Below are 21,853 nucleotides of genomic sequence, written 5' to 3' on the forward strand. Positions count from 1 at the left end.
AAATTAGTTTTAAGAAAGAAGAGTTCAACAGAAAAGATTAGCTTTCTTCACAGTAACATAATAAATTTTGCACAAACCTTATTTTTTAAAGTTTTGATGTGTGCTACGATATGGATGAATTTTGAAAACACAGTAAGTGAAATAAGCTAGCTACAAAAAGAGAAATATTGCATAAAGACAGCAGATGATTCAAGGCCTAGAGGGAAATAGGAATGTTGAAACAGCAAAAACAAGATATTAAAACTTGGTGAACTGTACCCTTAAAGTAAATGTGATACACAAACTATATTTAAATTGAAGCTGTTTTTAAAAAACAACCCAAGACAGAGAATTAAACCTGAATCTGGGCTCATACCATCTCATACCACATGAGGATTAAATGACCCATATTTGCAAAAAGAGGCATATGATTATCAATTAAAACAGGCTTCAGAGAAAATGGACACATGAAATCAAAATTTAAACACTGATGTTTATGACATTAGTAATTCCACATTTTTTCACAAACTGAGTCAATCCCGCTAAGACGCGACACAGGTGCTGCTGTGCATCACACAGCGCATGACCGCCACATCACGGTGCCCACCTTTGCATGTGTGGATACCGCTTCTCAAGTGTTTGGCTATCTTGGGGCTAGTAATGGTATTACGACTGAATCTGTTAGCAGGCCAGGTTTATATAGGTTTAAACAGAGGCACACAGTGATGAAGCCTAATGAAGGTCAATTTTGGAACTGCCTTGATTTTCACAGCTTTTATATTCATTTGAGTTTGAACTTACAAAGTTACAGAGGTCTAATTTTAGTTTATGATTTCTATTTATTTAAGAGACTACACAGATTTAAGGTTTTGGCTCAGGTATGCCCTTTGGGTAGTTATTTAATCCTGTCAGGTTTTAGTTTATTCATGTGCATAATACCTTTTTTTTAAATGCCTAGATTAAATAAACTAATATATGAAAGATATTTAGACCAAGGCCTAGTATTCAGCAAGTAAGTTCAATACATAGCAATTACTAAGAGCTGAATTTTACTGAAGAAAATATGCTGTAATAGTTTAAATGTGACATTTTCAACGATCTTATGAATATATTCTTTAAAATTTTGACGTACAGAAGAGTATGTGTATCTGACTCCAGGGTACCATGTGCTGAAACTGTATAGTGATTTAACTAATCAGGAAACTACAAAATTTTTAGTATTTTCTTTTTCTTTGTTTTGTTTTTTGAGACAGGGGTTCTCTGTGCAGCCCCAGCTGTCCTGGAACTCGCTCTGTAGACCAGGCTCCCTCAAGCTCACTGAGACTTGTCAACTTTTACCTCCTGCAGTATTTTCCTTTAGTGACCCCTTAGTACACACTAAAAGACAGGCATGGTTAACTTCTAGACTCTCAAACTACCACAGTTTATGCACGTTTATCTATGCCTGCATTTATGTAAATAAATTTGAAGAGTTGGCTTATACTTAATTTTCTCTGTTCGTCGTACTTACAAGTCAGTACAAATGCAATTGTTCTGATGACTAAAAGATGTGTTACTTACCAAATTTTCTCTTTCAATCCTTTGTTGTTCCCTCTGTCTGTTGAGAGCACTATGGTATAACTTAGGGGGATGGCCAATCGATCTTCCGGGAATTGTACTTTTGCTTCCTGGTTTTTCAGCCTGTCTTGACAGTTCTTTCAAAAGCCTCTGATTTTCCCGATCAATCTGTCTCACCTCTTCTCTTGTGAAAGAGTAGTTTTTCCTAGGCATTACAGAAGGCTGCTCAAAGTGATGTTTTTGTGGTCCTTTTTTATCTAACTGCAGAAAAGCTGCAGAAGTAAACAAAAAAGTGAAAGTGGCTTAGCAAAGTAGCTATGATGGCACATACTTTAATTCTCAAAAGTATAATCTAAGCTAACAGAATGTATGAAATGAGCTAATGACTTATTTGTGTAGGAAAAAACTGGATGTAGCTTAGAGTTTTATGTTCTGACTCTCTGGGCATAAAAGCTCATGCACATCAGAGAATGAAGGTATGTCTGTGATACTCTTAAGCAGCTGATTCACAAAAGCTATTCTTGCCACATCTGTTTTGTTTTCCGACAACAGCTTTAATAGCTAGGGATTTAGGAGCCTCTGCACTGTGTGCTCTGATACAATAATTTAGGTACTCTTTTGTTAATGGGGGGCATAATTTTACAGTAACAACAAATGTTCTTGGCAAGGACTGAGGGTAACAATGGAAAAAATTCAGACCAGTCTAGAATTAACAGCTTAATCTGAAAGTATTACACCATGAAAGCCATAGTTTTCATATTGTTATAGTACTTTTGCTGTGAACGCCAAACATTTTATTTTGTATTAAGTATAAGATGAAATGAACACAGATAAAAGATATTTCTAGCCAAGAAAAAAAATTGCACACTATGATTACCAAATGATTTTTGTTGGGTGGTGGTGGGAACTGAACCCAGGGTCTTGTCCATTCTAGCCAAGCACGGTACTACTGAGCTACGTCCTCTGCCTGAAAAGAATTTTTAACAACACGCTTAAAAAATTGTTAAAAAAAGTTTCAGTAAGCATGACTATTACAACCCACTTGTGAAACGCTTCTAAAACCACCGAGTTTGGTGACCGTTCCTACTTCACCATATTCTAAAGTAGTAATATATTTTATCAGATTAACAAGTTTAGTTTTGTTTTGGTTTCATATTTTCAGAGTTAAAAAAAACAACCCATCCTATTCTGTGTGTGCATGATCCGTATTTTCAGGGTGCATGCCAATGAGCACAGGGAGGCCAGAGACAACCCTGTGGACGTGGCTCTCTTCTTCTACTTCTACTTCTACTTCTATCTTTTTAAAGTAATGTTGCTACTCGACTACACGCGATTTCTTTTTACCTGTCTAGTCTAGCATCTTACTCTGCTAGACACAGTGATGTAAACAGAAGAGGTTTTTTTTTTTTTTTTTTTTGGTTTTTCAAGACAGGGTTTCTCTGTGGCTTTGGAGCCTGTCCTGGAACTCACTCTTGTAGACCAGGCTGGTCTCAAACTCACAGAGATCCGTCTACCTCTGCCTCCCAAGTGCTGGGATTAAAGGCGTGCGCCACCACCGCCCGGCTCAGAAGAGGTATTTTTAACCTCCATTTTACAACGAGTTTAATCCAATCACTTGGGCAAGTGAGAAAAAAGCAGTAATTTTATTTCTTATATTTATACCAAAGACTACAAATACTACCGAAGATTATAGAAACAAACAAAACAGATAAAGCAGTAGCTTCCTCAAGAAAAACCAAGGAATTGATGGTTGATAATTAGTGAATGGTAGCTGAAAACCACATCAATGACTAAACTTGAGCGATAGATACATGTTCTGAAAGTTTCATATACACTATACATATCAAATTACCTTCCAATACCTATGTTTATATCTGAAAAGGTTTCTAGATTAATTTAGCTATGTTGAGGAATATTATTTTAAGGTGATTTTGTTTATGGCTGCATTTGCTATCTCTGTGAAGCTGTGATTCTTTGCCTGTCTAAAACACCTGATGGTCCAAATAAAGAGCTGACCAGCCAATAGCAAGGCAGGAGCAAGGATAGGTGGAGCTGACAGACAGAGAATAAATTAAAGGAGAACTGAGGGAGAGCAGGAGAGGAGGACGTCAGGGCCAGCCCCCCCCCACCAACACTTCAAGAGTAAAAGTACAATACACAGAGAAAAGGGAAAGCCCAGAGGCAAAGTGTAGACGGGATAATTTAAGAAAAGCTGGCAAGTAACAAGCCAAGCTATGGCCATTCATAAATAAATAAGTCTCTGTGTGTGATTTATTTGGGAGCTAGGTGGTAGGCCCCCCAAAAGTCAAAAGAGTAAAACATCACACAATGTATTTATATATGAAATTCTTTAGAATCTCATTCTAAAGGAAATTAAGCTACATTTCCTAATGATACCTTTTTAAAAGTAAAAAGAATAAATAAATAAAAAGTTTACCTCATTAAACAATCAAACAACAGCCTCCAAAGGGCAGAATTTAAGCTTTTCCTTCATTGAAAACCACAAAACAAGGTACTTATTTACTGAAAGCAGGTATTACTATGACATTTTTAAAAAGTGACTCCATGCTGACATCAAAAATATGATCCAATTCTTCTAAATAAAAACATTTAAAAACAAGTTTTAACAAGTTCCTTATTTAAGAAATATAAATAGTGCAAGTGGGAAAAAAAGGAATATAGATATATAGATGCGTCTATCTAAACTTACATATTTACAAATAGTTTTCTCCGGAATTTTCCTTTGAGAAGCAATGCCACACAAACTCTACGCATAGCTCTGGGTCTGACTCCTAGCATCTCACAAAACTGGGTGGGAATGGCGGCATGCGCTGTAGTGCAATCTGATTCTAGCACTGGGAGGTGGAGGCAGAAGAACTGGAAGTTCAAGGCCATTCTCAGCTACTAGTGAGTTCTAGGCTAGTCTGAAATACATGAAGCCATCTCAAAATAACAAAATAAAAATCTGTTCTGTAAACAGTCATGATCTCTACAGAAAAACCCGCTATAGCTATTTTATATCAGATCCAAATTTACAAGATTAAAAAAGACTTATATATTTTTTAAATATTTATTTATTTATTATGTATACAATATTCTGTCTGTGTGTATGCCTGCACGCCAGAAGAGGGCACCAGACCCCATTACAGATGGTTGTGAGCCACCATGTGGTTGCTGGGAATTGAACTCAGGACCTTTGGAAGAGCAGGCAATGCTCTTAACCTCTGAGCCATCTCTCCAGCCCCCCAAGATTGATATATTTTATGTATATGGTCAGGTCCCACGACAGATGACTGTGGCTGCTGGAAGAGCAACTAGTGCTCTTATCGGCTGAGCCTTCTCTCCAGCCCTACAAGATTTCTTATCTGCATGCACAACTAAAAACTTGTTAGATGAGAAATTTTTTGACATTATTTTGTGTTCCCCTCCTTTGGATTTTTGTAGTCTTCTTACAGCTCTGACCAACAGAGTACTGTCAAAATGGTAAGTTTTAATTTATTTTAAATATAACATTTTTTCCTTTTTTTTTGGTTTTTTGAGACAGTTTCTCTGTGTATATCTTTAAATATAAATTTTTAAAGATTCAATTTATTTTTATTTTTTAAATTTTATTTATGAGTATGGGTGTTATGCCTGGTACCCTGGGAGGCTGGAAGAGAGTGTCAGATTCTCTGGAACTGGAGTTACAGATGGCTGTGAGCTGCCATACAGGTGCTAGGAATCAAACCTATGTACTCTTTTTTTTTTTTTTTTTTGGTTTTTCGAGACAGGGTTTCTCTGTAGCTTTGAAGCCTATCCTGGAACTAGCTCTTGTAGACCAGGCTGGTCTCGAACTCACAGAGATCCGCCTGCCTCTGCCTCCCGAGTGCTGGGATTAAAGGCGTGCGCCACCACTGCCCGGCAAACCTATGTACTCTTAAAGAGCAGCCAGTGCTCTTAGCCACTGAATCATCTCTCTAGCCCCCAAGATTAATTTTATTTATGTATATGTGTGTGTGTGTGTGTGTGTGTGTGCTTGCCACATGCATGCAGGTACCCATAAAGTCTAGCAGAAGTGTAACAGTCCCTGAAGGTGTAGTTATAGGAGGAAGTGAGCTCCCTGATATGAGATCTGGGCCCAGTTTGTGACTTTCAAGCCTAGGGGCTCTGTACACACACACACACACACACACACACACACCCTGTTTGCAGGAATACTTGTGCCTAGAGCCTAGAGCTACACATACCTGATAGTAACTTGAGGTTGTCATATGTGAGACCCCAGATCATTAAAAGGAAACCATATACAGAAACTTCCATCCTATCATTTAAGACATCTGAGTTGTTGCTTCACATAACTTGAGTTTTGTGATTTGTTATCAGAGCAACAGGCACTACTACAATATTTAGCACAAGGAAATGAAATGCTACTATGACAAGCCCAAAGTTCATGGCTCGAGGTATGAAACCTGATGGCAGTTAAGAGCTAGAGGAGCCTGGAGAAAGATGTTACTAGGGGCTGGAGAGGCGGCTCCGTGCTTCAGAGCACTTGCTGCTTTTGCAGGACGGGTCTGGTTATCAGCTGTGAGCTCACAACTATCTGTAACTCCAGTTCTAGGAGATCCAAGCCCCTCGTCTGGACTCCTCTGAGACTTGCATGCACATGTTGCACGCACACATCTGCTGACATACATAAAATGAATCTAAAAAACAAAAGGTTGTTGATGAAGTCAGAGAAAGAACTGACCGATTGTTTAGCAGCACTGTTATGGGGACAAGGAAGATGGGAAAAATTCCTACTGGGATTTGGGCTAAGATATTCAAATTGTGTATATATATTGAAAATACAATGGCTTACATTATCCATATAAGACAGGATAGAGAAATACAATCTAAAACCAGGAACTGATCAGTTTTCAAAGAAAATATAGAAGCGATGCAAAGAGCCAGGACTTACAGGTTCAGAATAAAACAATTACTCATCCCTTACCTCCCCCAATAGAAGAAGCTCAAGGTACCCAAAGTTTACTCACTGAACCACACCTCTGGAATCTTGCCTGGACCTGGACCGCTGGAAAAGGGAATGCATTTTATATATGGGAGAAACAAGTAGTAGTAGAGATTTTGAAGCTATTTCTATAATTTGACATTTATCTCATTAAGAGGTAGGTCTAGGCTGATGATGCCTCTCAGAAGGGTACTTGCCTAGGGTGCCTGAAACCCTGGTTTCATGGTTAGCACCACATAATACTTTGGCATGGTAGTATATGCTTGTAATCCTAGCTCTGAGGAGGCAGAGGGAAGACAGAAGTCCAGGCCACCCTCAGCTACAGCCTGGGTTACATGAGACTGTGTCTTAAGAAACAGAAACAAAAAAGGCAGGGTCTATGTCCAACCACTTTAAATTTAGGAAGTTCATAACCATTTCTACCAACACAAGGTATAGTGGTCCATGCTTAGAATCCCAGCAACTGGGCAGCAGAACTGGCAGAGGATCACTATAAGTTCAAAGCTAGCCTCGCTCTATATAGCAAGATTTAGGCTGGTCAAGTCTCAAACTAAGACTGTATCTAAAAGAAACCAAGCAAACATAAAGGGATGCTACATGACTCTATAAACTAAGACATAAATAGTTCTGAGACTTATGTATTATTTTCTGGAACACTCTGCTTGGAATCCTTAGTACCAAGAAGTCTAATTATCCTGAGGCCACCATCTTTGAAGAAGCTAGGCCTAGCCACAGAGAGAATATGACTGAGTTCTTGTGTTTGGTCCAAGTCCAGGTACCTGGCATGGGTAAACAAGTACTCAGGCAATTCTGTCCCAAAGCCCAGTTTTCAGTGTCTCTATCCTACAAGAACTGGGGTAATCTCTTCAGTAGCAATACTTACTGCTTCTTTTCTTTTCTTACATTAAAAACAAATGTATACCAGAGCCAGTACCTGTGAATCAAGGGCAGCCCACATACACATTTACACTTTTAAAACACTACTTTCTCCTTATGTGGTCTGATTTTGAGTCCTCCTTGGTAGCTTGATCTTTATCAATTTATTGTCCAGTTCTGTGTATGTATGTATGTGTGTGTATATATATGTATATATATAATTTGCTAGTATCAAATGTACATATTACTATATCGATATTATACTCTTAGTGTACTTGTTTATGTATTAATATAAACACCCCTCTGTCCCCTACAGCACTTTTCACAACTTGAAATCTATTTTTATACTAACAGGGCTGATGCTCCTATTTCCTCTTTTTAAAGGAGACATACCTGACATCTCTTCCAAACTTCTTTTTTCATTCTTCCTATCACTATTAAACACCTTTTGGGTTGAATTTTTGTTAATTTATTCTCTTCCAGTATAACTGGTATTTATTGAGTATTACAGTTACCATAACAGAAAGTATCTAAAGAATTAGTGTTTTCCCTTTTTGACTGTAGCAAAACAGAAAAAGTCCAAAATTTATCAGGCTATATTCAGATGCACTGTCTGTTCAGTGATAGTACAACTCATTCTCTATAATGCTGTATGTTGGAAAACTAGAAGTTATAATCATAAAAAAAACCCTCAGTCTTTGTCCCCTTTTTCTAGATCCTGGAAAAGACAATTCTGTCTCCATGATTTTGACTAGGATAAAAGGAATCACAAGAATTATCTATGTGGGTATGTATGTGCTCACACATCTGTAGGTGTGCGTGTTCATGTGCATGTGTAGGCAAAGAGTCAACCTGCGGGCTCATCTATTAGGAGAGCACCATGCCTGCCTTTTCAAATGGCTGGGAGATCCGGAACTCTTTAGAGAGCTGCCAGCCTGCAATGTTTCACCTAAGATACCGCTTGTTACAGCCTCCCCCACACTGCAGCACAGACCAGATATTGCTTCCTTTTCAAGACTGAGTAATATTCCTCATTTCATTTTTTTAACATAACCCTAATGTCTTCTAAGTTACAATCTTTTACTTATATTGTTCAGCCTCCCTTCCTACAGTTTTTAAGTACAGCTCCATTTTTTCTTTTTTAAAAGAGTAAGTTAAAAATATTTTCTCAAAGATTTTCTTCAAACTTCAGAATATAACGACTACTACAGTAATAAATTCTAGTTCCATTTTTTTTTTTTTAGGAGTTCTTAAACTTTTTTGTTTTGGGTCCTAAAGGTTGAGACATCCAAATACCTCCATGGGTTAATATCTACCAATATTTAATATGTAAAAACTCAACAGAACAAAAAAAAAACCCCAAAACTAAAGATATTTACCCATCCCCCTGTCAGTAACAATAAACTAATTAAATGTCAACATAATATTTCTATTAAAAAATAAAAGGGTCTGTAAGATGGCACAAAAGATCAAGGCCCTTGATGCTGAGCCTGAAAAACTGGGTCTGGTCCACTGGACCCACATAGTAGAAGGAGTGAACTCTGGCCGGGCGGTGTTGGCACACGCCTTTAATCCCAGCACTCGGGAGGTAGAGGCAGGCGGATCTCTGTGAGTTCGAGGCCAGCCTGGTCTACAAGAGCTAGTTCCAGGACAGGCTCTAAAAAAAAAAGCTGCAGAGAAACTCTGTCTCGAAAAACCAAAAAAAAAAAAAAAAAAAAAAAGGAAAAGGAGTGAACTCTGATCTATACACACATGCTCTGGTACATCTGTGCTCCTATACATACACATGCTGTTACACACATACATTAATACATACACAGAATTTACTTTTTTAATAAAAAAAAGTGTGTGGAAGAGTTTAACAGCTGTATCCATTTTAAGCCTAGCTTACGACAGACGCTGGTTTCTCCTGCTGCTTCTGCACCATGTGCTGTCACTGTCATGAAGCACCTCAGAGAGAATGCATAAAGCCAAGGCAAGGCTACTTTTATTAGTTACAATAGCTTTGTCCTCATAGATCTCTAAAAAATCATTAGCCTTGCTTAAAAATGAATCAATTCTCAGTAATAGAGTTATCAATGATGTAGGCCCTCTGTTGCCTTCGGCTTTTCTCAAATGCCTGGTAATACAAGGTAATGTGTTTGAGGTCTTCACAATGCCAATCTGCCCGTAACGAAGAGATGAAACTGTACTGCCAGGCAAGGCATGCTGGAAGTTGATCGCATCAGAATAGGCATCCTCGCTCATGGACAGCAATGGGTCTGTAGAGCATTTCCCTTAATCCCCTCCATAACACCCACACAGATGCCTTAGCGAAAGAAAACCTGTAACTGCTTCCTTCACTACCAATGCTTCCTTAGTCTCAATTCTTCCTCTTATAATTTCCTTCTCAAAAGTGGAGATAAACTTTAAAGTCATAAATTTCTGAAATGTTTTTACTTTGCCCTTTCAGAGTCCTTCAAAAGTGATCCAATTTTATATACATGAAGTATGAAATGTATCTTTAATCCAGTTCATTCAACTCCTTAAATGTTTACCAAATATATCAGACTCATGGTATAATCTCATATCAAAATGTGTTTACTGCTCCATTTTCTAAGTCCCTCAGTGCTTAGTCAAGTCCAAGGTTAAATATCTAATTCCAACACAAGTCTTTGGACATTGTGGGGAATGGGAATTCCCCGAGTCAACCTCCTTACAGAGCTGAAACTGTACTAATCTTTCAAGGTGTGTTAAAATTATGTCTAGTACCAGGCCACACTGATCTTTTAGTTTTTGGTGAACAGCACAACTCTCAGTCTAGACTGGACTCCAGCAATTATATCAAGTACCACAACCTATACAGGGTTACTGTTTAGTTCACGAACATGTCAATAACACCAAAGACTAAAGCTTTGTGCTTCAATTTCCAGAATCTCATCTACTTCACTAAGTGCCAAATTCAATACTGTTTCACCATTCCACTGACTACACTCAGATATTTGCTTATACCCTTTTATTAATCTTTATTAATATCTATTTATATTCAGTAAGCAACAATCTTATAACTATTTTACACTGTTTGCTACATGGCAATTTGTGAAATTTTTTTACTCAAAACTCATTACAGGAAATGGTAAGTTCTTCTCTTGAAAATGTTTCCAGCCGGGCAGTGGTGGCGCACGCCTTTAATCCCAGCACTCGGGAGGCAGAGGCAGGCGGATCTCTGTGAGTTCGAGGCCAGCCTGGTCTACAAGAGCTAGGTCCAGGACAGGCTCTAAAAAAAAAGCTGCAGAGAAACCCTGTCTTGAAAAACAAAAAAAAAAAAAAAAAAACAAAAAAAAAAAAAAAAAGAAAATGTTTCCATTGGGAGGACACAGTGTGAACTCCAGCCTCAGCTGTTTGCTGACAGGATCATGTTCTACTAGAAGATTTTAAACACGTTATGCATTGGCGTGATCATCTTCCCTACATTAAGCAGACTGATCTTGCAAGCAGTGAATGCTGTGGAACAAACAGACGAGCCAGAGCAGCCTAGGAAAGGCCGTCTGGGGAAGGTGAAAGTGATGAAGTGTTATGAGACGAGCACAGAAAGGCACAAGTGTGGATCAACTGTATCAAGCCCAAGGTTTAGGCACATGGTGAAAAATACAGAAAAGTTTCAAGGATCTGAAAAGCTTCATGCGGTAAACTGAGCATGAATAATAGTTTTAGAAAGCTAAAGATGTATCTTATACAACTGAAAAATAGTTTGAAATGTTTTACTATAAAGACTTCCCTGGGGGACTATTATTCATGGAGTCCACCAGTAAATATGCTGCTTAACAAAATGTCCCCTTTGTTCCCCTGCCTTTGTTAGAAGACTTTAACCCTAGCCCTCAGAATTCAGGGAGGATTCTGTAAGAGGATCATAAAAGCTCAAGGCCAGCCTGGGCTGTACAGACTCTGTCACAACAACAAAAGGCCAGAAGAGCTACTGCAAGTTTCCTACAGCAGAGCTTGCCGCTATACAGCGAACAACTGAATCTAGCTTCTACATTTCATACTGAAAATTTTCCATGGAATTGGGGGATGTAATCATTGTTCTTACTTAAAAATTATATATATATAATTTTTATTATATATATATATATATATATATATATATATATATATATATATAGGTTCTTAGCATCCAGCTAAGTTTTAGAAAGAGTTTAGATGGTAAGAAGGATGCTGTATCTACTTTTTCAGGGTTCTTTATTGGAGGTTTGCCCACAATGTATGTACATGCACCAGGTATATGCAGAGCCCAACAAGGCCAGAAGAGGGTGTTGTATCTCCTGGAACTGTAGATAGAGATGGTTATGAACAGATGGTCATGGGTATGTTGGGAACCAAACCTAGGTCCTCTGGCAAGAGCAGAAAGTGCTCTTAATCACTGAGCCATCTCTCCAGCTCTTGTTTATCACTGTATCTGTTGTCACATACATCACAGTATGCATGGAGAAAACTATGAACCTCCAGGAAGTAGAAATGCAATCAGCACTGGCAGGGTTAATAGTTTAGCTGTCTGGGTTCTACTTTTACCATATGCATTTGAATGAGATTCTAGGGACCTTGAAGTCTGAGGAAGTGCAGTGAACAATCCTAATTGCCTCAATTTGCACCTCTTCCTATCTTCCTCCATAATAGACCTTGGGCCTTCCAGTCTCCAGCCCTAACTCCAGCAGGAGTGTGATTGGCTTTGGGTATCTCTCCCCTGGTCAATGACTGGTTCAGGAATGAAGAGTGTAACTAAGTCAATTTGTGGAAACAGAACTAAGTGTGCATTGTCTGGAGATCCTTCTTTAAAAGATTCTTGCACTCCGAGAGCTAGAAGTGTTTCTCTGGACACCGCCATGTCTGAAGGTGAATGGTGTAAACCAGGGCAGATGCTTACTGCTAGCTCAAGAATACAGACAGAACTGCCTCAGGAGAGTGGTAGCATTCTGAGTTTGAGAGGAATTGAAAACTAGTCCAAATTTCTGGACCTAATTGATTATCTTTCCAATTATCTGACAATTCAAATAATATTCAAAGTGTTTTATGACATAATGGAATATATCTGGCAAGTTATTAAAATGGCAATCATCTCAAAGACATTGACTACAAAAAATCCATGCACATTTATAGCATATATATGTTTAGTTTCTAATATACATACTTAGTATACAGAATTTCAAAAATTACCTTTCAGCAGATGATTAAGGTCCATGGTGTCATGTAAGACTTTCTGTTTGGATCTATGGTCTAGATTTGCATCTAACACTGATGATTTTGGAGCAAAATTCTGCCCATGCTTTTCTTTCCTTCTGGCTGATTTCAGAGGTCTTGGTTCATGTTTTAAAGCCTCCACATCCTCATACACATCCCGGCTCACATTTTCTTGCCTTTTAACTTTTACTTTCTGATCATGTGACGGTCCCAGTTCAAACGACTGGATAGGGCTGATGTCTGGAGTTGACAAAGGAGTCACGTCTGTTACAGCGTCCTCTGATTCTTCATTGTAGTTACCAGATTTTGGTTTAGCACTTGCAGGCTGTGCACTCACTGATTTTTTTCCTGATTTACACCTCTGTTTTGGTGGCGAGAGGGTTACACCAGAAGCATGTTTCCTTGGTGAGGAGCGTGAATCAGATTTATGGGTATCGGATCCTGTATCTGAGTAGTCTGAGCTTGACCTTGAAGATGAGGAAGACAGAGAAGAGGAGGAACTGATTTTGGAATACTTTTTATTTGCGTTTTTTCTGAGGTTGTTGGAGGGCTTGGCTGACTTGGCCCTCACACGGGACGTTTTCCCGCCCTCGCTGCTCTCCTCCCCGTCTGTGTAGTAGTCATCCTCCCCCTTGACGACGCTAGCAACTCTATTTGCAACAGGCAAGTGTAATTTATGTCCTTCTGCATCATCACACGATTTTTTTGATCTTGAAGAAGCAGTCGACAACGAGGAACCTCTTGATTGTGTAGGATCATTTTCTACATGGTATTCCTTTGAGGAAACTTTTGCTTTTCTTTCATTTCCTTTCTGAGTAAGGTAATTTTCCTTTGTTTGGATTCCAAGTTCCAAGTTCACATTCTCTGTATCATTATCTATTCTCTCTTTAAGATCATCATCTTGTATTTCAAATTTCAAGTTTACATTTTTGGTGTCCTCATCTATACTTTCCTTAAGGTCATCATTTTGCTTGTCAAAACCTAAACTACTATCACACTTTTTTGCATCTTCAAAATCACTGTCAAAGAAAGAATGGTCCACTTCACCTTCTGATATATCTCCAAATCGATCCATGATGTCAAAAGTATATCTGAAAAGAAACATTCAACCATCAGACCGGAGTAAATTTCTAAATATATTTTATTTTTATTTTCCAAAATGAGAAATGTTGGCAGTACAAAAAGAGAACTATCAGCTAGGCAGTGGGGGTGCACATCTTTAATTCCAGCACTTGGGAAGCAGAGGCAGGCAGATCTCTGTGAGTTCAAGGCCAGTCCAGTTACAGGACAGCCAAGGCTACACAAAGACATCCTGTTTCAAAAAGCCTCCATCGAGAAGGAGATAGAACTATTAAAAATAAAAGAAGTTTGTGAGGTCATTATGGAGTCCTTGGGATTATACCGATAGTCTCAGAGCTCACAAGAAAACGAGATCATCGGGGAAGGCATATCACAAACAGCAGTATCTTAGCCCAAATGAAACCTCCCTTCTGCACAGTATAAATTAGAGTTTAAATGAGGAAAGACAGGCTTTTAGGACAAAACATCAAAACAAAACAACTTAAGGAACGATTTCTTTCAGCTCATGATTTGCTCCTCCGTGGAGCCAAGAAGCAGAGCAAAGGTACATGACAGGCCCTTCAATGACACTCCCAGTCATTCTCTACTTACTCTCATCAGGTGTCATTCTTCAATTTCCACCACCAACCCAAAGACTCCGTCGTTAGGGAAAAGCCCTGCTGATTTAACTGTCCCTGGACATCGCCTCACAGACACACTCAGGTGTGCTTTGTTAAATCTCTCCCAGGCATCTCTCAATCAAATCACACTGCTAATCACGGTTAATCATTATAGTTAATATTAGCATCAGCTAAGCCACTTCAATCACCAATTAATCTGATGGTAATAATGTGACATAAATCAGTGAGCTTCGGCATTTTACTACTTGCTGATCACCCTATTCTGTTCTTTTACTGCACATATTGAACACGAAGCACACAGAGCTGTGACTTCTATTAAATTCTCCACCCCCCCATTCTCATTGAGCAACAGAAATCCCCAAGATACAAAAACAGGCTGTACAGGTGGCTTCCAAATAAATGTCTGAATATTTGATCACAAGCTGTAATATATGCAGGAAATATCACCAGACTATACATGACTCAGGGCATCAGGGGTCTGGTATGAGACACTCTGCAGCTGTTGGCCATCTGTCTAAGATCAAAACACATGAAATTCAGCATCAGAGGAAATAAGTTAACTTCTAAATAGACACTATTTGGTATGGAATAAGGACACTGTTTTGTTACTTAAATTACTGGATGTATAGGTTTATGCACATAAACAATGATTTTAAAAGTTCATGTAAAATATCTTACATCAATCAGACTAAACTGAAAAGATTACTATAAAACTATAGTCTTTACAAAGTATTTCCTCACTTCTGTTATCACAGTGATCTAAAAGCATTATCATGTTATTAGTGATAATCTTAGTTTAGTCTTTAGTTTCCAATCCTACCCTCCATTAAAAACAAACCCCGCAAAAACCTAAAAGGAAGAAGTTGGAGAGTCAATTCACCAAATAAGAGCACTTACTGCTCTTTCAAAGGACCCAGATTCTCAGCACCCACATGATGGTTGTAATAGTACAGGGAGATCCATATCCTCTTCTGGCCTCCACAGACACTAGGCAGACACATGGTGCACAAACATGCCTTCAATCAAAATACCCAGTCACATACACACACAAATAACAAGACAAAGAGTCCCTGGCAGCTGATGTTATTACTGGAAGCAAAGAATCAGCATCTTACCGTAGCCTCTGAACTGTTGGCAGGGAGCATAATAATCAGATAAGCCTGCAGTAATGGTAATGAAACCAAGAAGAGAGTTAGTTTGCTCTTGTGAAAGAATACTTAACACGAGGCAGCTTAAGGGAGGTTGGTTCATGATCCAACACAGAAAGGAAGGATGCAAAGCAAAGCTGCACATTTCATGGTAGAGAGAAAGCAAAGAGGCTGCAGCTGTAGGCTCTCCCCTCTCGCATTCCATCGGGGTCAATGCTTTAAGCCAGTGGGATGCTCACCCACATGCATGATGTCCCCCCCCAACCACTTCCAGAATGTCCTCACAATTACACTCTGAGGTATTTTTTAAACTAATCTAGGCACTTATCAACTCAATCAAATTGATCAGTTCAACCATCTCAAAATTTAAAAGGGCTGACACTGTACAAGTTTAATATATATATATATATATTTTTTTTTTCATATATATATATGAAAAATTCAGCAGGAACTCTTAAGCCCACAACAAAATTAAAAATGGACAAATAAGTGTTATATTGAAAAAGAGACAAACGTTTTGATTATTAATAAGGAGCCAACCAGGCAAGCATGTACAAATTTAAATTATAATTAATTCCAGCACAGTAAATAGGGCACTAGAAGATTATGCAATGTGTATCTACAGAAGCCAGAACACACTGAATAAATTATATTTACTATTGCGTGGCCCTACAGCCCAAGGAAAGACACAAAATAAAGAATGGAAACCAGGTAGTGGTGCACGTCTTTAATCCAAGCACTTGAGAGGCAGAGGCAGGTAGATCTCTGTGAGTTTGAAGCCAGCCTGGTCTACAAAGTGAGTTCCAGGACAGCCACAGAGAAACCCTGTCTCCAAAACAAACAAACAAAAAATAAGCAACAAAGTATGAAAATAATTTAAGAAGTAATAAAATTTCTAACATTAACAATATCAAAGTAAGTATGTGTATTCACACATTTTATCAGAAGAGTAACTTTTCCTAGTTTGAAGTCTTCTTATATACTAGAAATAAATTTTGTTTTATGCTTTGTTGAGACACAGTCTCACTCTGTGGCCTTGCCTGGTCTGGAACTTGCTATGTGGACCAGGCTGGCCTCAAACTCAGAGACTAGTTTGCTTAGGCCTCAGGAAACAGGGATTAAAGGCATGTGCAACCATGCCCAGCTAGTCATAAATTTTAATTCATTTATTTATTTACAATTTGCATTGTTGAGGATTAAACCTGAGGTCCTGGACCTGCTGGATAAGCTCCCTTCCACTGAGCTACACTTCCTGTCCTTAGACTTGTAAAACGCTGACTGTAACCTGTGTTTAAATGCTTTAGGGAATCTGATTGTTAAATCTGTAATTTTTTTTTTTTTTTTTTGGTTTTTTGAGACAGGGTTTCTCTGCAGCTTTTTTAGAGCCTGTCCTGGAACTAGCTCTTGTAGACCAGGCTGGCCTCGAACTCACAGAGATCCGCCTGCCTCTGCCTCCCGAGTGCTGGGATTAAAGGCGTGCGCCACCACCGCCCGGCTTAAATCTGTAATTTTATAAGCAATGTGTAAGTGTTTAGAATGATTTCCTTGGCTAGATTTATAACTGTAACTTGTTAGGTATTTGAAATACTTAAACATGAAATATAGGTTAAATTATGATGATGATAAGCAGGTTCACAAATGTCACATATAATGTCCAGGAAAATTTGATATTTTATAACCTAAGTAAAGATTGATAAAAGTACAAATCAGCAAAAGTCTAGCACAAACCCAGATCCAAACAGAAGTGCAGACCATTAAGAAGCATCAGGCGCCAGGCTGTGGTGGCGCACGCCTTTAATCCCAGCACTCGGGAGGCAGAGGCAGGCGGATCTCTGAGTTTGAGGCCAGCCTGGTCTACAAGAGCTAGTTCCAAGACAGGCTCTAGAAACTACAGGGAAACCCTGTCTCGAAAAACCAAAAAAAAAAAAAAAAAGAAGAAGCATCAGGCTACTAAATTTATACTCGATTAAATTCAAGACTCTAGTTTCAAAATGCGAGCATAGATTAATGCTTTCTTTAGAAATTAAAAATTCAAACTGTCAGAGGAAAACTGGGAATAAAGGTTAGAGGTAGAGATTTTGATGTCCAGCAGAATCCCCTCACATATCTAGGGCAGTTTTAGCTGTTTACTTATCTGTATAGACATCAAAGTCTGTTCCCAAATAATTTATAAAATTAAAATTTGATTTTTAAAAGATAAAGGAAGGAATCCCCTTTATTCCTTATCAAAAAATTAACAGCAAATGTAGATTATATGCTTTAGCTATACATTATTGTTTTTGAATATATTTTTCATTGGGAATTTGCAACATTATCCTCATTAAACATTATCCTCATTATCCTCATGAAACAATGTAAATTTTTCAGGGTCACTTTAACAAAGGAAGCATGGAATTGAGGGCAAAGAAATGGAGACTTTTCTATTCAGATAGATTTAAACTTATCTGTACAGAAATGCCTATTGCTGCTTTAAACTAACTTTATGAATAGTAGTTCTTGTAGTAGAAGTCAGGTGAAGTCCCACCAAGTATTTTAAATAAATTTCAATGACTTGATATTTAAGTGCAAATTAGAGATTTAATGTCTTCTTTACTACAAATATGTCTACGACCTGAGGTACAGAGTTGTTGTCTAGAATCTTGTATAAGGCATAGGGACATCAACACCAGCGATACAAACAGCAGAACATTGTGTGTGTGCACGTGTGCGTACACCTGAGTGCAGTACCTGTGAAGTCCCGTAGGGTATGTCAGAGTGTATCGACCTATAACTACAATTACAGGCTGTTGTGAGATGCACCACAGTGAGCACTGGGAACCCAACATGGGGCTTCTGGAAGAGCAGTGCAGGCTGCTAACCACTGAGCCATCTCTCTAGCACCTGAAATGGTTCTAAAAAGATATCTGACAATTTGTTCAGAGACATAAACTCTTTGAATCACAACTTCATTTGCAGACACTTATAAGGATAAAAACATAAAAGGCAGAAATGGGTGTAATCACAGAATTACTTGTAACAGGCTAAAAACTGCATACAGTAAAAATATTATTTCATGAACTATTTAGATCCCAGGCCAGCAAACTACTACAGGACCAACTCTGGCTTGTTATATTTATGCAGACGGTTTTACCGGAACACAGTTCTATTCATGGGTTTATATACTGCCTCATGCAGCTTTCCCATTACAACTGGGAGACTCAACATTTACTACGTAATTTACTTGCCAAGCTTGTAGAACTGATAGTATATATAAATGAAAAAATATAGTTACCTGTAGTTAGTATATATAAATGGAAAAAAATACATATACAGTTACCTGTACTGGAAGAATAATGTACATATTTTAAATAAGAAGTTGAGGAGACAAATCATAAGCTGACCTGCTAGAATAGATTCCACTGGATTTTTAACACTTCCCACTGCTATGACTACAGTATAGGTACAACAATAAGAGGAAATATGCTTAGTGTGCGTAAAAGGATAAACTGAGTCAGGCATGCCCAGGCTTAAAGCTTTTTCTGGGATATTTGTTCGCACTGACAATCCAAAACTGCTAATAAAGTTAAACCTTGAATCATGGGGTGGAGTCCACGACTGGCCGACTAGAATTACCATAGAGATTTTGGAGGGTAGATAGAGAGGTACAGGGAGAGATGAGGGGATTCCTTCATAGGAAACTTCTGCATAGCCTTGAGAATGGCTATCATCTGGTGGTCCTTCTTGTACAGTAACTGGATAAACTAAGGCTGGTTTTCTAATAACCTTGGGCCCCTCCTCTTCAGTTTCATCATGCAATGGAGTGGCTGTGGTGATATTGTTTGTAATCTAACAAATAAAGCTTGCCTGAAGATCAGATTGCAGAGCTAGCCACCAGTTACCTATAGAGGCCAGGCAGTGGCACACACCTTTACCCTGGCACGGGGTGTGTGTGGGGGAATCTCTTCTTGTGAGTTCAAGGACACCTTGGGCTACCTGAGAACGACCCTGTCTAAAAGAGAAACAGAGCCAGGCAGTGATGGCTAACACCTTTAATCCCAGTTCTTGAGAGTCACATGCCTTTAATCCCAGTGCTGGGAAGGTGGAGACAGGAATAGAAGGCAGGAGACTGGAGTGCATTTTATTCAGTCTAAAGATTTGTACAAACAGAATCTTGCCTCTTTGGTGCTGAGGATACGGGGCGGTTAAGAACTTTAGTGCCTGGCTTCTCTGATCTTTCAGCATTTACCCTGATATCTGACTCCAGGTTTTTATTATTAAGATCAATTAGAAATCATGCTACTTTAGGTTCTGTTCTAAAATTCCTCTGTGTGGACGGCACCTGAAGTTGTCCTTTGGCCCTCTACACACAAGCTGGCTTTTCCATTAATTTCCAGAGTCCAACAGCAGAACGAGAAGATAAAAGGTTTGTCGAAAACTTTGCCTACGGTAGTCTCCTTATCATGCCAACTACCAGTGAGGCTGAATTAAGAGATCACTTGAGCTCTGGCGCTAGAGACCATTGGCCTCTGAAACATGGAGAGAAGAGGGGATGGGGTGAGGAGGAGGTAGTACCATTCTTACCAGACCAGGAGTTCCTGATGTCTTGTGAACCTTTACATCCCCAATGTCTAAAAAAGATCTACAAAAATTAGGTAAACATTTAGAGAATGTCTATCCCACAAAGGAGTCTAGAGACTTAAGACTCAGCCCGGGTTCTCGCTCCTTGCTTCCTATGCAAACCAAACCAAACCACCAGCTTTTTAGCTTACTTTACTTGATAATTTTCTTGTTAAGAGGTGGCCCACTTCCTAGTGCACGTGAAATTTCTGAGGTGGCGTTTCCACTGAGTTTCTGGTAAGAGCAGAAGGTGACTTGACTTAACTTCCAGGAAAACTTATCTGACAGTCTCACCGGTTAGCAGTTCTTTTACTAAAATTTACATCAAAGTTGCTGCAATTCAGTTTACAATGATGGTTTTACAGGATAGTTAAGATTATCTTACAACATACCAGGAAAGGATTTTGACAGTTCGTCAGACCATAATAACCCTCTGGTGGATACAGACAGGCTTCTGTCAAAGCTACCTGGAAGTTTCTTGAACTCTGACAAACTCACACAGAGCTAGCAATAGAAATAAGGCTTTCACTGGATCTGTGAGTTCAAGGCCAGCCTGGTCAACAGCGCTAGCTCCAGAACAGCTAGGGCTGTTGTGCAGAGAAATCCTGTCTCAAAAAGCAAACAAACAAGAAAGAGACAGTGCTTCCATAATACACCAGAAGGAATACATAAATAACCTGGAATTAAAAATGCCATTTTGTACATTTGTGATAGTCCTCATCTGTTGAGATATATATTGCAGGGCCCCAAATTGGGTATGCAGAAATCTTGGCTCAAACTGTACACCTGTTTTTCAGGAATTTGAGGCTTTGTCGACGGCCCCATTAAGTACCCTCTCCAGACTCTGGGACGTAGAAGTCAAAAGTCTGTGAGTTTTCAAGAACCCACAGAAGGGCAGCAGCGACCACACCTGAGAGGGGCTCGGACCCCGCCTCCACGCCACCTCCCGCGTCCGGCGGGCCGAGCTACCGTTTCCACGGCGGAGGGCTGGTGCCCCCGCCAGCCGTTCTCGTAGCGGTTACCACGCCGCCCGTGGGGCTGGCGAGGCCTGGGTGGCGGCGCCGAGTGCTGAGGACAGCCTGCCACCTCCCGCGGAGGCGCGGTGGTACCCACCCCGGGTGCTCGTCTCCGTCGGGTCGGGCTCCGAACCGGGAAAACGGACCCCGCTCGCTGGGGAGGGACGGTGGCCCGCCCGTCGCGGACCGATCGGATGGGGAAGCCCGCGAGCCGCTCACCTGCGAACTGCGACCGCTAGGGACTCTCGCGCCGAGTCGGGCGTTCCGGTCCTCGCTTGCCTTGCGCACGCGCAGCCGCGCCTCCACCGTTCTCCCTCCTCCGCGCCGGAGGCTAACCGAAGTGCGCGCGTGCGTGAGCGCCGGCGGGAGCTTCCGGAGATCGAGTGAGCGGAAGAGGAAAGGCGGGGAGGTCGGGGAGCCGAGTCTCCGCGGAAGAGGGTCCCGGCCGCGCTCCAGGCGTTGGTAGATCCTGGAGACCTCGCCACAGAGATCAGGCCATCGCAGCAGGAGCGACAGCTTCTCGGCGGGGCCTCGCGAGGACTGGCACGCGTGTGGGAAGAAGCCAACCATGGCCTCCCGTCTGTCCAGGGCATCATCGGCTTGCTTACCCACGACGCAGCGGTAGGTCTAGGCATCCGGATGATTTCCTACAAAGAATCGCTGCAATCTTGTACTTCTGTAACAAGACGACAATAATAAAAGTAGAGGGCGACTTTGTCTTTGTGGTATTTTATTTCAGCAAAGCTCTGTTCACACAAACCAGTCGTGGTGGCGCATGCC

At 40.0% G+C, this 21,853-nt stretch overlaps 1 protein-coding gene across 6 annotated transcripts in view; it reads right to left on the minus strand.

The window, feature by feature from the left end:
* Cfap97 (cilia and flagella associated protein 97) overlaps window positions 1–21,392 on the minus strand; it is a 33,808-nt gene extending 12,416 nt beyond the window's left edge. Inside the window, exons 1-5 of one of the 6 annotated variants that reach the window (XM_038327000.1) lie at window positions 21,293–21,322; window positions 20,022–20,079; window positions 12,590–13,704; window positions 2,414–2,503; window positions 1,540–1,808 (exon numbers count right to left, since the gene is read on the minus strand). In XM_038327000.1, coding sequence (XP_038182928.1) covers window positions 1,540–1,808; window positions 2,414–2,503; window positions 12,590–13,688 — 1,458 coding nt within the window. In that variant the 5' untranslated portion in view covers window positions 13,689–13,704; window positions 20,022–20,079; window positions 21,293–21,322. Of the gene's footprint in view, window positions 1–1,539; window positions 1,809–2,413; window positions 2,504–12,589; window positions 13,705–15,428; window positions 15,766–20,021; window positions 20,644–21,170 lie in introns of those variants that run through there. The other 5 variants (XM_038326999.1, XM_038326998.1, XM_042054968.1 and 2 more) reach the window with 5 other exon arrangements.
* Between the last annotated feature and the right edge of the window lie 461 nt (window positions 21,393–21,853).

The sequence above is a fragment of the Arvicola amphibius genome, chromosome 4 (assembly GCF_903992535.2).
Source record: "Arvicola amphibius chromosome 4, mArvAmp1.2, whole genome shotgun sequence".
NCBI lineage: Eukaryota > Metazoa > Chordata > Mammalia > Rodentia > Cricetidae > Arvicola > Arvicola amphibius.